We start from the raw sequence: 20,594 nt of genomic DNA on the forward strand, positions 1-20,594 counted from the left end.
TGATTGGTATACCAGGATCTTCTGATACTAGTTGCACAATGCAGTTTGCGATGAAAGATGAGTTCAACTTCGTGTGATCTTGTGAAATATTAGTGGATACACAAGTGTGTCTTCCACTAATTTTTCTAATCTCCCAAATATCACGCTTCAAACTTTTTGATGCTCGAAGTCTCCATTCACACCCAACACCATAATATTTACATTTTACAACATATCTATCTAGCCTAGACTCATCCACAACGTAATCAACAGAATTTCTAATATGAAAATGTTTTACCGCATTTATTGTTGCCTCCTTTGATTCAAATTGCATACCAACAAATAACTCATAGATCTATATCATTACTTATGTGAGTACTTCTATATAGAAAATCTTGTCCAGATTGATGATCAATGTTAACGAAAAAAGATGAAGGATTATGATATGTTACGCTAACTGGTTCATGTGTGGTAATCTGAACATCATCATCCTCGTCATCATAAAGCTCAATGTCCTCCTCATCACTAACAATATCTCTAAGAATTGCCATCTACATATAACATAGAGTAAAATATAAACAAACATATTTACATTTAAACAAAGGTAACACGTAAAATTATATATAAAATAAAAGATATAAAAAAACATATATACCTTAAATATGCAGAGTTCTTCAATTCCAGTAGGCTACAATTTTTTTATACACTTCAGTTCTTCCTTCAGTGTGGTTTTACACTCGGGGCCGGGGAAATATATAGAACTTGGAAATCGTGGATCCAATACACGACTTGTAAGTCATGTACATGGTCCACGACATTGCATGGAACTCGTGGACCCCTCCACGACATTGCCATGAAAGTCGTGCACGTGGTCCACGACTTACAGAGACCTGACACCTTGCAGGGAAATCGTGGATGGGGTCCACGACTTTCTAGTGAAATCGTGGCTATGGTCCACGACTTTGCCAAACTCGTGGATCTGGTCCACGAGATCCACTAAAATCTACCCCAAACCCGTAATTAATTCAAAACCTACACTAAAGCACTATCCCCGTAATTTTCCCTTCTCACTGGTACATGTTTTAAATAGGAGAGAATAAAATATCTCCTTTGAGATAACTTATATCATTCTGTTAGTAAAAATATAATATGTATACTATTTTATTTAATTTTAAAAGTATTTTGTAAAAAATAATTAAATATAACATATATCATGATTTTAATGACAAAAAAATCTAACTTATTCCCTTGTACCATTTATTTTAAGATACTTTTTTTTTTTGAAGATTCTACTTTAAATAGGTTCTTTCACATTGTAATAATACTAGTAAAGTTATGAAAAAATTGTTTAAAGTCACATGGATCCTCTTGTCTATATCAAATAAAATTACACTAAATAATATAAAATAATAGTTTATGTTTTTATAATTTTTATTTCTCAATTAAATAATATAAAATAGCAGTTTACGCGAACACCAAAAAGGAAAAATAGCTTTTTTTACTCTACTAAAAAGGTTGAAATGGGTATTACCTTAGTTCCTTGAATGATTTATCTTGTGTTGAGCAGAGTTGCTTGAATGATATGAATAACCAATATCTACCTATTGTTAAGGACAAAGTTGAATACTTCACTCTGAAAGATCTCTGGGATTGCTATGATGAATGGAGTGTATATGGTGCTGGTACACCATTGGTGTTGGAAAATGCTGATATTCTGAGTCAATACTATGTACCATTTTTATCTGCAATCCAAATCTACACCAATAAGCCTGTTCAATCTCCTAGCCCAAGGTGCAGAAAAAAGTGCTATATGCTTATATACTTAACCCTTCAACAAAATGTTGTAATGTAAGTAATCTTATTATCTTGTAGGAATCGGAGAGATCGTAACGATGAAGTAGAATTCGAATCGGTTTCCTCAAGTGATGGTAGTGGAAGTGATCTATGTGGATCACCAAGTAAACCTGTTTCCTCAAATGTTGGTCTAGGAAGTGGTGATCTATCTAGACCATCATCATTAAGTAACAATTCTTGCAAAGATTGGGAGGATATTTATTTTGATTCAAGCTCTGATCAGGTGCTAAAAGGAGATATATTTGGCTACCTTAACTATCAGTACATTGAGACAGCTCAACCTTACTTGAGGGTTCCCTTAGCAGATAAGGTATCCTTTAAACTAAGGAGTAGTTATTTATATGTGTCACTGATACAATAAGTGTGCGCTGATTGTTTCTTTTTTCAGATAGCTGAATTAGCTGAAGGCCATCCGGAATTGATGACATCGAAGAATATCGACCTTTCCCCTGCCAGTTGGATGGCTGTTGCCTGGTGAGCAAAATTATTTGTTCTGTGTTCTAACGGAATTTCGTTGTTCTTGGAATTGAATAGCTTGTAGTGTGTGCATATCGCGATAAATTGGCCTCGTTTTAACTGTAATTCTATGTTAAAGCTCTGAAGGAAAGCTTCACATTTTCAATTAGCATTGAAAGAGTCATTTTCTATTGTGATTTCTTATACTTGGTGAAATCTATAGCAATATTTCATAATCACACATAATTGAAGTTGGGAGAAGGATACTTGTGATGCTATGTGTTTTTCATAAATACTTATACAAGATACTTTTTAAGTTTTATATGTAACTTTTCCATGATAGAAGGATCTTATATTCACTTGTAATCATTGAATAGGTATCCAATCTATTCCATACCATGTCAGCAAAATGAAACATGCTTCCTCACTTACCATTCATTGTCATCTTCTTTCGAAGGTACGCACTGATGAAGTTTTTCTTCTTCTTTCTAATCCATATAACTACTTTTTTCTGAAAAACATATCAAATAATCTGTAGTTTATGCTACTACTTGTTGAGTACATGATAGAATGCACTGTTGTAGCAACTTTCATGTGTTCTGAATTTATTTTGCTGCATTTTTTAACTCATTCGTCCAAATGTGCATAGGCCTTTCACCTTCTTTGTTTTTTGGGTTAATTATCATGTGTTTGTGCATCTGAAGCAACTACACAGTCTCAAATGTATGACAATGCTTGTGTATATGATTTTCTCCAGTCTCAATTTGCCTATTATGACTTGATCTTGTTGTTTATGTCCAATTGTTTTGTCTAGAGAAATGCTACATCCAATGCAATTTACTACTTAGCAGACATTGGTGCATGTTTTGATGTATTTTAATGAGGAAAAGGGAAAAGTATGAATGATTTCAAGGGAGTCAAAGATTCCTTTTGCAAAACATACTTGGATTGTGGTTGTTGATATTTATCTTTGACCCATGCCTAGGATGTGTGTTGTTCACAAATAGAGATCTATTGTCCTAGATTATATATATGTTACAAATATTAATCTAGATGACATATTTTTATTGGTCCCGGACAACATATGAGACATGATTTAGGATAACATATCTCTTTTGGTTGTTCACTATTTCCTCCTTTAATATTTTGCACCAATACAAATAATAACTAGGATTAGGTTTGATTGGTCGATTTAGAAATTCATGTTATTCAGGCCATGAGTTTTGTCACTTTTCCTGCATGAAGTTTCTGTTCCCTATAATATTTCAAGCATCTTTCCCAGTTTTTTTGTAACTTCATTTCTAACTTTTTTCTGCAGATTGTGCTAACAAATATGATGAAATAGACCTAGGGAAAGATATATATTGTCCAACAGGGTGGGGTAGCATTATAGGAGAGAAACTTGAGAGAAAGAACAATGATTGTATCTCTCTATATCCCTTTGGGCTAGCTACTTACAGATTTCAAGGAGATGTTTGGTTAAGCCCTTCATATGATAATGAAATGCTATATGATCTGTTTGGTGCTGCAGAATCATGGTTGAAGCAGATCAATGCTGTACACCATGATTTCAAGTTTTTCAGAGATAGCAATACCTTGTAAATTACTAGTAACTTCTCTTTTATTAGTTTGGTAGTCTAACTTTCTAGTATCAGAAGTTCGGATAAGGATATATTGTCATAAACGGTGACCCAAACTATACTCCAAACCAATTGAAATATATAATGTTAATTAAAAAAAGTTAAATATTCATTATTTTTTTTTCTGTTTTTACTTTAATATAATTGGTCATGATATAGTTTGAGACACCATTTGGGACAAGAGATACTTATCCCTCAAGTTCTCCCTAGGTGCAATTCTGAAAAGTTGAGAAACTGAAGTTAGAATGTATAACCTATTCAAGTTGAAGTTTTATTTAGGGGGGTCTTGTTAAATAAGTACTTTTTTTTTCTTGGGTTTTATTTGGTTATTCTGCTTTCCTTTAAATAGGATATAGCAGTTTGAAGAGGTAACTAAACTTGGTACTTTTTCTTCTATGTTGTAGATGTTTTTTGTTGTTGACTTTTATTCCAGATTTCAAAGGAATAGTATTTTGTTTTGTTTTTTCATTTCCAGTGTTGTGTGCCAAGAATAAGTTTACTGACAAGCTTATGAAAATGATTTTTTTAAACTCACAAACTGAACATGTTGAACAAGTGATTAAGATTCTCAGCATCTTTTGCTGAAGACTGAGAATGCTCTTAGAGTTGGACTGATAAAGTTAGGGGCAAGTATAAACAAACCAGTACACTTTTGCTTTAATGTACAGTAATGAGTATCACTCTATGTATCATGAAAGAGAAGATGTGCTATCTAAACAAACAATGTCGAGGAAATTTGTTTTATTCTCTCAATATATACTTCAAATCTTTATACTAAATAAACCAAATATTAAAACGAAAAAGTAAATATGTAAATTATTAAAACTTTCTGCAACTAATAGTTAAGATGGTTAATATGATGATAAATCACGTATTAAACTTATTCCATCACCCAATTACATTTAAGAATGCTTAAAGACAAACAAATAGAAAGAACTTTTTCGAAGGGGAATTATTGATTAAGAAATTTAAAGAGGAAACTATTTATGATAAAATGATGAGGTTGATTTATTTAGAATTGTCAATTTTAGGCTGAGGATTTAGGGTGATTGTGGAACTTTACATACGAGGTGTAAGTATAGGAGATGCCTTAATGTGACCACTAAGCCTCAAATAAGAGTGTGTGTGTGACATATTTAGCTTAACCCAAACAGATCTCATAGCTTAGTAGGGCTATTTACTCATACTCAAATTTGATCAAATCTTGATCCAATATTACCTGGAATAGAACTAGCTAGATTAACTTAGCATATTAATATAACAGATAAATATGAACATTATGGAATGGCTAAATCATATGATTAAGGGAGTAGGAAACTAAAAATAAAGTATGTTTATGAAATATATTCCAAAATATTAATAAACTCATTGTAAAATTTTAGAAATTTAAGTTACTAAATCTTATTAAATATACTTAATTGTAAGAAAAATGTACATTTTAAGTGAATGTAAGATTTCACCATGAGTTTAGACGACCCAAAGTACAACTCAAATTCTTCTAAAAAAACATGTTGGGTTTATTTTCTAAAATATAGGCTCATCAAAATGAGTTTTTATTGTTACGAGTTGGTCAAGTCATGCTCACCTAGGATCAAGTGATCAAACCACAAGTAAGTAAGCTTATCACTCTGTTTTATGATAGATGTAATAGTAAGAGAACTTGAACAAACAAATCAATAATAGGTAAGCCTTGAGAATAAATTGTCATACTTGGTTTATTGGTCGCGATGAGCATTAATGGTCCATTATAGCCCCTTCGTGATTCCACATTTCCACCAAGGAATTCGTCCATGTACTCAATTTACACCTTGTAGTTGAGTGTGAATCTCATACATCCTATGTAGTTGGAATCACACTTTATTTTGAATGGTGGAATAAACTCATTACTCAGCCGGATCCATAATATATGATATTGGTCTAATAGATAACGTAGGAATCAAGTCAAGCAAAATCAAAGTTGTTATGTTAGTCATCAACATGAGAGATATTCTAACCTGATCATAGTTGATCTACACTTAAATCTAGGCTAAAATCTCTCCTAGATTATAAGCTTAGTTACACGTTCAAATATCTCATTGTAATCTATTTATTATCCTACACAATCATGAATAAATCAGTGCATTATAGGATCTCTTCATGGTATCAAGAGCTGCCATAGCTTAACAACAATTTTTTTCCGATCCTACCTACTATGAGCTCCTCCACCTTAGAAACTACCAATACTCCCCTCACCACTCCTATCAGCTCCATGGACAAGCTAATTGCACATAATGTTGGCTCACAATTGTCCATCAAACTTGATATTGACAATTATCCTGCTTGGCGCCTTCAATTCCTGTCCTTTTTAATAGGATATGATCTTCTTGGTTATATAGATGGTAGCATGCCTTGTCCAGTAAAACATCTGGATTGTCCACCATCACTATAAACCATGCCTACACCCTTTGGGTTCGTCAAGATAAATTGATCTTGCATGCTACTGTTTCCTCAGTGAGTGCAACTGTAGTCACTCATCTTGGCACTTTCAAAACTTCCAAACAAGCCAAGGACACTCTCAAAACTATGTATGCTAGTCGATCCCGTATCCGCATCATGGCTCTCAAACAATGCATTACAACTTTCAACAAAGGTACACAACCCATGGCTGCTTACCTTCAAGGAATTAAAGCAATTGTAGATGAATTGTCAATCATTGATCACCCTCTAGATAATACTGACTTGGTAATTCACACTTTAAATGGACTAAGTAGTGACTATAAGGAAATCTCTACTGCTCTCTGACTAGGGAAACACCTATAAGTTATGCTGAACTTCATGAAAAACTTATGGACTTTGAGTCAATTCTACATCGTGACATCAATAATGAACCACTGGTTGCAACAGCCAATGCAGCCTTATGCAACAGAGGTCAACCACGTTATAGATCACCACATCATGACCAACAACTCTCTTCTCCTCCACACTGTAAACTGGTCTGCCAATACTGTGAGAAACCTAGTCACAGTGCTAAGAAATGCTATAAAATACATGGCTACCCCAAGAAGTCTGCACCAAGACCTTCAGTAAACATGGCGCAACATCACCTTCCTATGCAGAACTCTAGTTGGATTCTGGACACTAGAGCATCTCATCATGTAACACATGATCTACAACAGATGACTCTAGCTTATGCTTATTCAGGGTCTGATCGAGTCATGGTTGGTGATGACACATGTTTGACAATCTCTCATATTGGAAAATCATATATCCCTACCAACACTAAACCACCCCACCTCAATAATGTTTTATGTGTTCCTAATATTCAATCCAATTTGTTGTCAGTTTCCAAACTATGTCATACTAACAATTGCTCTATTGAATTCTTCTCTGATTCTTTTGTTGTCAAGGATCTGAAGTTAGGTCAGTCTCTGGTGCAAGGACCTCTTAGGCAAGACCTTTATAACATTCCATCCAACATCATCCAACCTTCTCCTAAAGTCCTCACTGCTAGTCTCCAATCTGATACAACATGGCAGCACAAGCTTGGTCACCCTTCCTCAAAAATAACCAAACACCTCATAACTTGTCATCACATTCTAACAAAGCTTCCCTCTTCACATGAATGCAGTTCCTACCATTGTGCCAAGAGTCACAAGCTACCCTTCTCTAATCATCACCTTACAAGTAATAAACCATTGGAGCTCATTTACTCTGATGTTTTGGGTTCAACCCCTATTAGGTCTTTAGATGGATTTACCTACTATTTAATATTTGTTGATCACTATTCCAAATATGTTTGGCTTTATTCAATGAGAAATAAATCAGATGTGTTTACTATCTTTGTCCAATTCAAAGCAATTGTTGAAAAGTTTTTAATTTACCTATTGTCACTCTTTTTTTTTCCTGATAATGGAGGAGAATTTGTCAAACTGAAAATTTTCTTAGCTACTCATGGCATCACTCACTTAACTTCTCCTCCTCATACACCAGAATTAAATGGTACAACAAAAGAAGACACATACATATTGTGGAAACAAGGAGAGCATTGTTGCATTATGCCAAGTTACCAACAAAATTTTGGTCTTATGTCTTTCAAACAACAACATACTTAATCAATAGAATGCCATCTCCAACCATCGACATGAAATCACCCTTCGAAATCTTGTTCCAATAGGACCCTAACTACAATAGACTTCATTCCTTTGGTTGCATATGCTTTCCATGGATTAGGCCTTACACTCACAACAAACTACAATAAAGATCTCTACCTTGCATCTTCCTTGGTTACTCTAACTCCCAACATGCTTACATGTGCCTTAATCCCTTATCCAATCATGTCCATACATCTAGACATGTAATGTTTATTGAAGACTTCTATCCATATCCCAATTTTAACAACCACACTCCCTCCTCCACACCTCCTCTTATAGAACCCACCCTTCATACACTAATCCCTGCTACCATTACAACACTACTGCCAACCTCTTCTATTATGCAGCCTCATGTCCCTTTAACATCAGAAATGGACCTCGTAGATGCCTCTCATTCTTCACCACCTACAACTAACCCTGAACCACTATCATCCACCCCATCTTCCCCTGCCTCACATATATCAATTACCAACAATCCTATCAGAAATCACCCTACGATCACCAGGTCTCAATACAACATCTTCAAACCTAAGAGGATACTGACTGCAACAAAACACAATCTCTCTGACAATCTTGAACCATCCACCATAATTCAAGTCCTTTAAATACCTCATTGGAGACAAGCCTACTCAAAGGAATTTGATGCACTATTAAAGAATGGTACATGGACTCTGGTACCAAGGGAAATGAATCATAATCTAGTTGGCTGCAAATGACTATTCAGAATAAAAAGAAATCCTAATGGAAGCATTTCTAGGCACAAGGTTAGGCTTGTTGCAAATGGATTCACTCAAACACCTGACATTGACTTCAAAGAAACATTCTCACCAATTGTCAAGCCTCAAACAATCAAGGTAGTTCTGACCATTGCTCTCAGTCGTGGCTGGTCTATGCACCAACTTGATGTCAATAATGCTTTCTTACAAGGCACTATAGCTAAGGATGTTTACATGCAGCAATCGCCCAGCTTTGTCCACAATGTGTTCCCTACTCATGTCTACAAATTGTAGAAACCAATTTATGGATTAAGGCAAGCACCTCGTGCTTGGCATGACTCTCTCAAGAATTTTGTCTTAAAGTCTGGATTCAAAACTAGTCCCAGTAATAGCTCCCTGTTTACCTACAATAAGGATGGAGTTCAAGCCTTCCTCTTGGTATATGTGGATGATCTCTTACTTACTGGCAACAAACCTGCATTCCTAACACAGTTTATAACTGACTTATCATCCACATTCTCACTTAAATACCTTGGTTTTCCCCATTACTTCCTTGGCGTTGAACTCATACCCTCAAAGGAAGGTTTACTACTCACTCAACATGGCTACATATGTGATCTACTAGACAAGTTCAATATGTCTGGAGCAAAACCCTCCAGCACTCCACTCTGTACCATAACTCCACTCACAATGCAAGATGGCTCTGCTGCCACAGATGCCAAAACATTTCGAAGTATTCTAATGGCCATGCAATGTTTGACTCTTACAATACCTGACTTGTGCTTTGCCATCAACAAGTTGTCTCAATTTATGCACCAACCAACTCAAATTCACCTTCAACAACTCAAGAGAATTATGAGATATCTCAAACACACACTGAACTTTGGCTTGACACTCAAGAAACCAACATCTCTCTCTCTACATGCATACAGTGATGCTGATTGGGGAGACCATCTTGATAATAGAACCTCAACTTCTGCATTTGTTATCTATGTTGGTGGCAACCCTGTCTCATGGCAATCCAAGAGACAAAGAACAGTGGCACGCTCCTCCACAGAGGCTGAATATCGCTCCATTGCAACTACAGCTGCAGAAATCATGTGGTTGATGAATCTATTAAGTGAACTTGGCATACACACTCCAACACCTACACAGTTTTGTGATAACATTGGTGCCACATATCTATGCTCCAATCCAGTATTTCACCCACGCATGAAGCACATTGCCCTTGATTACCACTATGTCAGACAACTTATGCAACTAAGACAACTTCAAGTCTCTCACATTTCAACCAAGGACCAGCGGGCTGACATCCTCACCAAACCTCTTCCCAGAGCTCAATTTCTACCTCTCCGGTCCAAGCTTGATGTCACTGATGGTGACCCAATCTTGCAGGGGTGTACTAGATAATGTAGGAATCAAGTCAAGCAAAATCAAAGTTGTTATATTATTCATCAACATCAGAGATATTCTAACCTAATCATAATTGATATACACTTAAATCTAGGCTAAAGTCTCTCCTAGATTATAGGCTTAGTTAGGCATTCAAATATCTCATTGTATTCTATTTATTCTCCTGCACAATCATGAATAAATCAGTGCATCATAGAATTTCTTCATGGTCATCTTACACAATTTTTTTTTGAAGGATAGGATTGCTTAATATTGTTGAAAATTGATAAATGTTGATGGAGATTAGTCAAAAAACAATTGAAAATTAGTCATCTAAGTGTAAGATTGGTCAAAAAATAACTAAGGATTGATCCTTGAAGCATAAGACTAGTGAACAATAATAAAGTTTAATCATGATGTAGTAGAGACTTCGATAAAAGATATTTGCTATCCTCGAATGCATTTATATCAGGTAAGTATGGTTCTAGGTTTTAGCCTCTCCTACCCGAGAGAAAATATAACAGAGTTAATTTGGCTTTAACAAAACAAAATCTCTTCATCATTACAATTCTGTTTTTAATGATGGAAACATATACGTGTAAGTGAGTTCTTTTTTTATTTATAGAATTGACTAACTTTTCCCTGAAGGAAATCTAACAAATAAGTTTGTATTGAAAAAATGAAATAAATCATTGTCCAAAAAAGTTAACAAAACTGTTTTGTTTTTATATATAATTCCGTGATTTACGAATATGAATTTTATTTAATCAATGTCACTTATATTATGAATGACAGTATGGAATTTTTTTGTATACTACAAAAGGTATCTCCTCATATTTTTTTGGTAAGAAACTATTCCATTTCGGGATTTTTAATTGTCCTTATTAACAAGTGTCACTCTTAAGAATTGAACTGTCGATATTAGGAATCCAGTGAGACTTTACACTATTAGACCAATGTCTTGTTGATCTCTACACAACTTTTTTACAACACACAACTCTTTTCTCTTTATTAAAAACACATAAAATTGCATTGTAATTTTTCTAATGACTTAACTAATAATTGATTTTGGGCTTAAATATATTTTTGTCAACATCCAATTTTTATTTCAATAACTGTTTTTTTTGTTGAAGTTTTAAATTTATATATTCCAAAATTTGTTTTTAATCTCCATGACTAATATAAAAAATGACAAGCGTCAGAGTAATTGGTGATATAGCTAATTATAGTGTTCACACATTATCCAAAAGAATAAAATTAAAAGGTTGATCAAAATATGATTACAAATAAAATAAAAAGAATAATTTTGAAACTAAAAAAAACTTTGATTTTGTTAAAATAATCAACTCAAGATTCCACAGTTAATTAAATTTTCAAAATCTCTATTTCATAAATTTGTATTCTTCGGCTGATTGAAAAGTTCAGGCTCCACGCAATTTTATAGGCTAGTGAAGTTACCCTTGAAGGTGTCGAAACAAAAGTGGGCTTAGTAAAACAAAGAGGGAGGGTGTATAAAATATTGTTGGGTTGGTTGTTTGACAAGCTAAGTTTGCATGAGAGAGCAACATCCACACCCACACTTAAATAACATAATAAAATAAGAGTATAATATCTATATATTGTCAATATAATTCATATATAATTACATTATTAACTATTTATTTGCATTTTTTAATCATAGAGAAGAAGGTTAATTTGACTTCAAATGTCAACCTCACTACCTTTTGAATTCCAATCCAATCTAATTAAATATAATGCATATTTTTAAATATTATTTATTAGGGTGAATGTATAATTTGATATATGACATAAATGTTGATATTTTCAATATATATATATATATATATAATGGAAAAAAGTTAGAGATTAATAATATTTTAGTAAAAAAGATATCATTATTTTATACTCAATTGAATAATAAATAAGATAAATGACTAATAATGAGACGAATCAGAATAAGACATAGTTATCCCTTATTAAACCCTAAATATTATTCCAATCCAATTTTAAACTCAAACTCAACACATAAAACCAAACATATTGAAATCAATGATCATGGGAGTGGGCTAGTAAGGGAGGTCTTGCTCACCCTAATAGCAGCATAGGCTATTATAATTCTGTCCAACGACTTCCAAAACTTGAACTATTAAGTCTCACAAAGCAAAATTCAAAACTTTTATCATTCACTCCGACGCGCTTGCTTACTTTTATGTCTCTCCTTCCTTGCAAACTTGAATGAAACTAAGTGTTTGCTTCTTTCTAACTAACTCATTCCATCACTATCACTTCAATTTCTTGATCTAAGAACAGAGCGAGTTTCTCTGCTTAAGAAAATGGTTTTAGGTTTTATTAGTTTGATCCTAATTGGGTTTGGTATTGGTGTTGTTTCTGTTGTTTGTGTTCAAGCTGTGGGAGTGTTATGGATTATGAATTGGTTGCGTCACAAGGTCAATGTTGACCAATCCAAAATTTCTAGTCTTGTTGCACCAACAGAACTTGATCCAAATCAATCCCTAAACTTTACATTCAAAAAGCAGGTTATTGTTTCTCACATTGGGTCCGATTGGTTTTTTATTTATTGAAATGTAGCTTAAGTTAATGATTTTGAATGCTATTAGTTACATGTGTTATTGGTTTTTTTAGGTTTTGTGTTAAATTGCAAAATGGGAATGCATTTTTTGGCGAACTACTTCGGCCGAGATTTGGTAGCATGTGGTAGGGACTAGGGAGAGTTTTGTCGCACATAGTGGTCCGACCAGCTTGGGCAGGGTGTCATTTTCCCTCCCTTCCGAAACCTCCCACTTTTGGAGGGGAGAAAAAGGTTGAAGAGGAGGTTTTTTTATGTCCTTATTTTCCCTCCCTTTCTCTCCATAATTTTTAAACCAAACAAGAGGTCTATACAAAATACCCCCATTTATTTACCTTCAAAGCTTATGTGAATTTTATGTCTTATTAAGTGAGCATTACACAGCCAACCCCACCTAGAAGGAAAAAAACTTGGTTGTTATCGTTGTTAATCACCACACAATTAATTACAACAGTTTCACTGGAGAATATAGTTGAAAAATTTGGAAAAGAAATTTCTTATGTAGGAAGAATCCAGGAAATAAGTAAGGTTTTCTGTTAGGTTTTGATGTTCTTAAGTTAAAGATTTCAAAGCTGCCCTTGGAGAAGGGTTACTTGGGATTTGGGCATAAAGATTGGTGTCATAAAAGTCACCTGTTTGAGTAGTTCTGAGTTATATTTTTATTTTTTCAAACTCTTAATCTCATTACTTTTGCCTTTCAGGGTGTGCTATGGGTTCTAGAATCAGAGAAAGTTTCAAAAATCTTGTTGGACAAACCACCAAGAGAGCAGAAAAGAAAAAAAGAGCTTTTGGAGGTTTCCCCCATTAAAATGTATGGGCAAATCAAGGATCAATCGCTTATTCTGAGAGAACCTGATGGTTCACACATAGCTATTGAACTCAAGGGCTGCACAGTTCAAGCTGTGTCAGCATCAAGCCTTTCTTCAAGAAAATGGTAATGTGATCTGAAAGGCACTTTTATTGGGTGGTTATTCCCATTCGACTTAAAATGCTTATTTGTTATCAAAGCTGTAAAAGTTCTCAATAAGTGGGTGGAGGGAGTATCTGTTTTTTCATTTACACTTAATTTTGTGTATCCACTTCCTTTTTTTTTGTTTTCCACTTCTAACTCCTCCACTTTTTTCTCCTGATTGCACAGACAAATACAAATGGCAGTTTCTTTTTCTAAATCTAAATAAGTGATAGTTCTCTGTCAGGTTGCAAGAAATTTAACATAGTGAAAATCTTATTCTAATTAAGATTTCTTTGAATACCAAGGTATAATGCATGCAGAATCACTGATATCATCCAATAACAACAACAATCAAGCCTTTATCCCACTAGGTAGGGTCTTCTACATGGATCGAACGACACCATAATACTCTATCATAAATCATGTTTATTGACAAAATATTGATCTATAAGTTTTTCTCTATTAGTACCCCTATGGTTTTTCTTGGCCTCCAGGAATTGGACTAGCTTCCATTTGATATACTTTGCTTATGGGGGCTTCTAACAATCTCCTCCATACATTTCCAAATCGCCTAAGGTGCGATTTTAGTATCTTTTTTACAATAAGAACTATTCCAACTTTCTTTCTAATGCATTCATTTCTAATCTTATCTTGTCTACTATGTCCATTTATCCAATGCAACATTCTTATCTATGGTACATGAAGTCTATTCTCTTGTTGACATTTTATCCCCCAACATCCACTCTCATATAACATTGCAGGTCCTATAGTTGTGCGCTAAAACTTCTTCTTTAGCTTGACTTTTACCTTTTTTATCACAAATGACATTTGAAGCACTCCGTCATTTTATCCAACCGCTTGAATCCTATGGTTCACATCTATGTCAATTCCCTATCGTCTCGTATGATCAAAATATCTAAATCTAGTGACTTATGGTATGATATGATCTCCAATCATTATATCATCCATGACCAATATTACAATTTGGAGAACACCTTATCCTAAATTGATTAGGCTTGAGTTGTGGTTCCTCTTATATAACTTCCTTTTGTTCCTTTCTAAGGGAACATGTTGTGCATCTTATTTTGGTTCAAGAAATGTTGTACAGCTTAGAAAATGGGTCTCTTTTTGAAAAAAAAATCTGATACTCAATTTAAATGGGGAAACCTTTTCTGTGCCTTGCGTACTTCATAAAAAAGGTAAATAGCTTAGATTGTGGCCTTTGTGTATAAATTGGTTTTTATTTTAAGAGATAGACATTTATTGAGGACATTAGGTGTTTCAAAATCTTATTAGTTTGGTGATAAATCGTATAGGGCAAACAAGTTCCCCATCAAAGTGGAAAGTAAGACCTCTGTCCTATATAAAGGAAGTGAAACTCTTTACATATATCTTGAAACTTCATGGGAGAAAGAAGCATGGTGTAAGGCCCTGCATCTAGTTTCATGTGATCAACAGGAAAAAATCAAATGGTTTATCCAGTTGCATGAAGAGTTTCACAGTTATTTGACATCCTTAAATTCTGTGTATCATTCTATTATAAAACCATCAGTTGGAATAGAATCAAATTTGGAGGCAATAGAAAGGGCTAATAAGCCTGATGGTACTTCCGCAAAGGTTCGTCAATTTTTGAAAAAGATTTCAAAAAGAACTTCTCGAGTCAGTTTCGAAAATATATCAACATGGACTTCATTGTCAGGCAATGAAGAAAAAATTAAGACCGACAAGCTTCGTCCTTTCAAAGATGCAGTTTTGGCCACTGGCTACATTAAAACTGCTTCAACAGCTAAGCAACTTAAGAGTTCCTTGGTGGACGATCCTCCACCATTATCTTCAAAGTCATCTCAATCTGGAAGCCAGAATCATCATTCTATCATCTCTGGTGCTGATGAGAAGTTTGGTATTGATGAAGGAACATTATGTTGGAATTTGTTGATTTCCCGACTCTTTTTTGATGTCAAGGGCAATGCACAGTTAAAGAAATCTACACTAGCAAAGATTCAGGTTTAAGCTTTTCCCTTCTAATGTTTATATGTTTGAGTGTCGCTCTGTTCAATTTTGTTTGTTTTTTGAAGATGGATATTATTTAGTATATACTTGATAGCACTGTATTAGTTCTATAAATTGATAGAATTAATAAGATTGGTTCTATAAATTGACAACCAAGAAAAACCATAAGCAAAACGATTAGGAAAAATTTAGAGATCAATGCTTTGTCAATTAACGTGATTTATGATAGAGCATTATGACATCGTTCAATCTATGTAGCCGACTCCACCTAGTGGGGTTAAGGCTTGGTTATTGTAGATCTATAAATTGAAAATATTAGTTTATTCTTGCTGGAAACTTGATGTGAGATATTATATATTTTAAGTGACCTTTTTCCATTACTAGCTTAAAAAAGACCAAATTTTATAGGTTCAAGGTGAACTCTGTTGAGCTTAAAATAGTAAGAATATAGAAGGTACTATCCTTTTCTAAATGTCTCCACGGAGTAATTTTGCTACTTTAACTGATAGGACATATTTAATATCTCAGTATATCTACCAGATAGAGAGGCAACTATTTCGTATTCAGTTTTTTAATGTGGTGAATGGAAGCAAGAATTACTTGATTTCAACACATGATGGTTGGGAGATTATTTTTTAAACCATGCCTTTTGTTTTCCATGCCACTTCTTTTGGGCAGCAAACTTCATTCCATTATGGTTATGAGATAAATATTGATCTCTTCTGTTTGTTTACAGAGAATTCCCCCAGCAAACTTCATTTCATTGTGGTTTCTATGAAATAAATGATCGTTGTTTCTATTTCTTTTACAGAGAACATTGTCTAATATGAGGACTCCTAGTTATATTGGTGAAGTCATCTGTACTGACATCGATACTGGGAATGTTCCACCTTGTATCACTGGAATGAGGGTTCTTCCTATGGAAATGAGTGAGGTATGGGCCTTAGAAATCGACATTGAATATTGCGGAGGTTTATTACTAGAGATTGAAACAAGGATTGGAGTTCGTGAGTTAGAGCTCCATAGAGGCACAGAGGATTCAAATCCAGAGCCAAGCAATTTTGGATCTGTCCCATCCTATATTCTGGAAGGTGTTGAATATTTGGGAAAGCAATTGAATCTATTTGAAAGAACAAATGATTTACAAGAGCATAAGGAAGGTAGTGACTGGAACAGTGTTTTGTACATAGGTCATATCAAATCCAATTATTTATTTACTTTCTTTGAGTCCTATCAAATCCAATTACTTAATAATTTTCTCCATCTCCAGTCAAACCCAATGTTCTGTGCTCTTTCATTTGTTTTCTGAAAATTCACTTGAACATGATTGGTTGACTCAGAGTACATCTAATCCGTTCGACACATAAGGTCACACCACTTTCTAAGATTGTCAGTGAACCTTGTTTTGCTGTAATTTCATACTTAAAAAACTGAGTTTACAGGTACTTATAGAAGACAGAACAGGGTCTCCCAAACCAATAACATTATCCACCCATGGTGCTTCTGTATGAATTTATAAGTTTTTCCAATTACAATAGTGACAAGGAAAATGTTCTGGTTTACTGGTTTTCATTGTAGTTTAATTCCCCCTTGTTTCAGTAGCGGATACCACATTGGCTGTTTTTGTTCTGCTTTTCTCCTCCAGTGGTAAATAAAACTTTCCAAAACGTGGAGGAGGGAGTATAAATAGTTTTCATAAGTAGAATGTTGTATAAAGTATTTTGTTTTATAATGTCAATGTGCTTATTTTCCCTAAGCAGATGTGAAGAGCACTGCATCTTCCTCGACTCATGGATCAAGATTGAAATCTATATTTAATTCTGTTGCCAAACAGGTTTCACAGGTATCCCCTCTTCATTATTCACCTTTATTCCATTGGTTGCTTCTTCCCACTAACCTTTTGCTGCTCATTTTTCTCTATGTTTTGATGCACATAGAGACACATTTTAATATTTGATAATCTACATATGGTTTATTACTGTCTATTCACCAGTCTGATTATAGACAGCTAAAGTTGTTTTATTCTCTGATTAACGGATTATTTCTTATCAAAAGGTTCCTCTCTCTCTGGCGATAAGAGTGGCTTCCCTCAGAGGGACATTACGTTTACATATAAAGCCACCTCCCTCTGATCAATTGTGGTATGGTTTCACATCAATGCCAGATATAGATTTCAACTTGGAGTCATTGGTCGGAGAACATAAGATAACTAATGGGCACTTTGCTTTATTACTGGTCAATAGGCTAAAGGTATGATAGCTCTCTTTCTATTTGATTTTTATCTTATGAAAGAACTATAGTTGAAGACTACCCTTTCCCTGTAGTTTCTGTTCTGGGTTTTCAAGTTTCAAATATTTTGCTCATCATTCCCATGTCTATATTCGTTTGAACTATTTAGAAATATTTTACATATACCATCAGAGTTAGTAATCAGTAATTATATACAGACAGGATAAATCTTTTTGAGAACAAGTCAATTCAATTTTCCTCTTTTCTTCTTCTGTCTATTTATATGGATTTCTTTATAAATGCCTAAACGTTCTGTCATTATAAATATCTAACTTCCCCGTGAGTTCTTGGCCATAGATATAGAATTCTGGCTTTGTTAATATCTGTTTTTATTTTGTCTGGGTGCTAATGACCAAACCTAACTTTAATTAGTCAAATAGTCTACTTTAACATGTTAAAAATAATTAGTTGATTCAATTGATAAGTGGTGAATGCAAATAACTCTATAGTTATCATAGGAACTAAACATTGCTCTATGTGACAATGCGGACCAGCTAAAGTACTTTGGAACTTAGATATCTTTTTTATTTATTTGGAGTTTGCTTAGAGGAGATCAGAGTTGTTTTTATTTGTGTATTCTTAACAAAAAGCTTCTTTTGTTGACATATGTGTGTTTATGTATACACACAAATACTCAATCTTCTGTACTGTTATGACAAACTAAGAATTGTGTTTAAAGTTGTCTCTTTAGAAAGGAGACAAGAACAGCTTTTACCTGCAAACTGAAATTAATTTTGCTTCTGCAGGCTGCAATTCAGGAAACTTTAGTGCTCCCAAATTGTGAAAGCATTTGTGTCCCATGGATGTTAGCAGAAAAGGATGATTGGGTTCCTTGGAATGTTGCTCCTTTCGTATGGATTGACCAAGAATCCGGGAATAAGACTTCCACTTCAATTGATACTAGTAATCAACCTTCTAGTGGAGTGGAAGCTAGTGCAAGCACCTCAAGCAATGGTCCTGAGAATGAACAGAAAAATGCAACAAGTGCCGAAACTAGTCAAGAACCAGGTAGAAAATCATCAGATTCTCTTCCACTTCCATCAAGTTCCTCCTCTGGTTCACTAACTCTAGAGAGTAGCAGTTGTTTGGAAGAACTGGCAACACCTTTGTTAGACAATGACAGACCACAAGAAACTATAGATTTGATGGAATCTAGGACACCTTCGTTACAAAGCGACAAAGGATACGAAACCACGGAACAGAAGATGGAGGGTAATTTAGAGTTCCAGAAACAAAATCATTCTATCAAACAGGAAGATGGAATGCCAAGGAAAATGGGGAGAAAGGAAAGGATGCTTGATTTGCGGAAGAAGATGAGTGAGAAATTAGAAGAGAAAAGGCGTCACATCGAAGAAAAGAGCAGGCATATTGTCGAGAAGATGCGTGGACCGTGAGAGATATAAACCAAGTAAATGGCACAATGCATACATGCTGCTATTCATCTGTTGATAATGTAAGAGACAAGTATAATTTGAGGTATCAAATCTTGTTTCATTCATGGTTGTGCATTTTCTAAGTGATTAGAGCATCAAATTGAACTAGACATAAGTTAATGATCCTAGCTCAGAATAGATTGTTAATGCATGGCAGGAGTTAAAAAATTTCTTGATGTAGTTCTGTTGTAAAATTGCCAAGGCCAAGGTATGTTGGAAAATTCATTGAGTTCTATATATATTATACTCATGACTCAATTTCAAAACTCCACCTGTAATTTTTAATATGAAGACAATACTGGTGCCATAACTTAATAGAAGGACTTACATATTAAATATAAATATGGTAGCATCTGGTTGTCATAATCTTTGATACTCAAATAACAAGACACTTTCTATATGAAGAAGACATGTAGAAGTAGAAGGGTTAGTTATTATGTAGAGTCTCGGTTCACCCAAATTTTAAAGAGAAAGTTGATTTTTACTACATTTATGGAGATACCTAACTCTATGTTTTTGCCTTTGTGATGTGATGGATAAGAGGGGGGAAATGTAAATAACTAAATACTTCTTAAGGTATAAAAATTAGTATTGACATTAATAAATGTTGCAAACAATACAAGTCCATTGCAAATACAAATAGAAGCTCAATGGCCATCCAACTTATACAATTATTCTAATAATTTATGAGATGTAGTAACATTTTTTCGTTGTCTTCCAACAGATTTTTGGTCTTAATAAATTGATTGTTATGCTATGAACTTAAATAGAATAGGTCTCATCTACACTTTCCCATAACTTCTGTAAGTAACCAAATTTTCACTTTAACCCTGCAATGCACCAATAATTCTTAAATGGACTCCATTTTATGTCTAAAAAATATATCTCTAGAAAACATGTGAATGTTAGATATAAACATGCTACATTTGTAATCCAAAGTCAATCAAAACCTGAAGTTGCAGATGCATATTATTGGCTGAATGAGATGGATGTTGGGTGTGCCCAAGTAGTAACGATCCATTTAGTTTCTACCCAAAAATAGATAGACGTGATCATGCTCGTTCTCATTACTGAAAAAATTTCTCATCATCTGCCTCTTTTACAAAAGGCTAATGAGCCATGATCATTTATAAAAAAATAAAAAAAAATCACAAAA

The 20,594-nt window shown here is 34.2% G+C and overlaps 3 protein-coding genes across 3 annotated transcripts; all 3 read left to right on the forward strand.

Annotated features, from left to right (window-relative positions):
- Positions 833-3,992, forward strand: LOC109353825. Its single transcript, XM_019596188.1, has 6 exons — positions 833-961; positions 1,547-1,770; positions 1,852-2,143; positions 2,222-2,307; positions 2,667-2,746; positions 3,608-3,992. The coding sequence occupies exons 1-6, from the start codon at positions 833-835 to the stop codon at positions 3,889-3,891; spliced, it is 1,095 nt and encodes a 364-aa protein (XP_019451733.1). The 3' UTR covers positions 3,892-3,992.
- On the forward strand, positions 6,121-6,710 carry LOC109353826. The gene is made up of 2 exons (XM_019596189.1): positions 6,121-6,307; positions 6,421-6,710. Exons 1-2 carry the CDS (start codon positions 6,121-6,123, stop codon positions 6,708-6,710), a joined length of 477 nt encoding a protein of 158 aa, XP_019451734.1.
- Positions 12,335-19,699, forward strand: LOC109354392. Its single transcript, XM_019596866.1, has 7 exons — positions 12,335-12,704; positions 13,456-13,688; positions 15,023-15,710; positions 16,528-16,876; positions 17,477-17,559; positions 17,772-17,966; positions 18,752-19,699. The coding sequence occupies exons 1-7, from the start codon at positions 12,501-12,503 to the stop codon at positions 19,397-19,399; spliced, it is 2,400 nt and encodes a 799-aa protein (XP_019452411.1). The 5' UTR covers positions 12,335-12,500; the 3' UTR covers positions 19,400-19,699.

This window comes from Lupinus angustifolius, chromosome LG08, assembly GCF_001865875.1.
Source record: "Lupinus angustifolius cultivar Tanjil chromosome LG08, LupAngTanjil_v1.0, whole genome shotgun sequence".
NCBI classification, from domain to species: domain Eukaryota; kingdom Viridiplantae; phylum Streptophyta; class Magnoliopsida; order Fabales; family Fabaceae; genus Lupinus; species Lupinus angustifolius.

What these genes read in the sequence shown, in the direction of transcription:
- LOC109353825 (XM_019596188.1), top strand. Translation starts at nt 833, where the DNA reads ATGAAAGTCGTGCACGTGGTCCACGACTTACAGAGACCTGACACCTTG. An exon ending in TTGCCAAACTCGTGGATCTG is followed by an intron (nt 962 to 1,546) that starts GTCCACGAGATC and finishes TGTGTTGAGCAG; the next exon opens with AGTTGCTTGAATGATATGAA. An exon ending in ATTGTCATCTTCTTTCGAAG is followed by an intron (nt 2,747 to 3,607) that starts GTACGCACTGAT and finishes TTTTTTCTGCAG; the next exon opens with ATTGTGCTAACAAATATGAT.
- LOC109354392 (XM_019596866.1), top strand. Translation starts at nt 12,501, where the DNA reads ATGGTTTTAGGTTTTATTAGTTTGATCCTAATTGGGTTTGGTATTGGT. An exon ending in CTACACTAGCAAAGATTCAG is followed by an intron (nt 15,711 to 16,527) that starts GTTTAAGCTTTT and finishes TTTCTTTTACAG; the next exon opens with AGAACATTGTCTAATATGAG. An exon ending in TTTACAAGAGCATAAGGAAG is followed by an intron (nt 16,877 to 17,476) that starts GTAGTGACTGGA and finishes TTCCCTAAGCAG; the next exon opens with ATGTGAAGAGCACTGCATCT.
- LOC109353826 (XM_019596189.1), top strand. Translation starts at nt 6,121, where the DNA reads ATGAGCTCCTCCACCTTAGAAACTACCAATACTCCCCTCACCACTCCT. An exon ending in TCTTCTTGGTTATATAGATG is followed by an intron (nt 6,308 to 6,420) that starts GTAGCATGCCTT and finishes CTGTTTCCTCAG; the next exon opens with TGAGTGCAACTGTAGTCACT.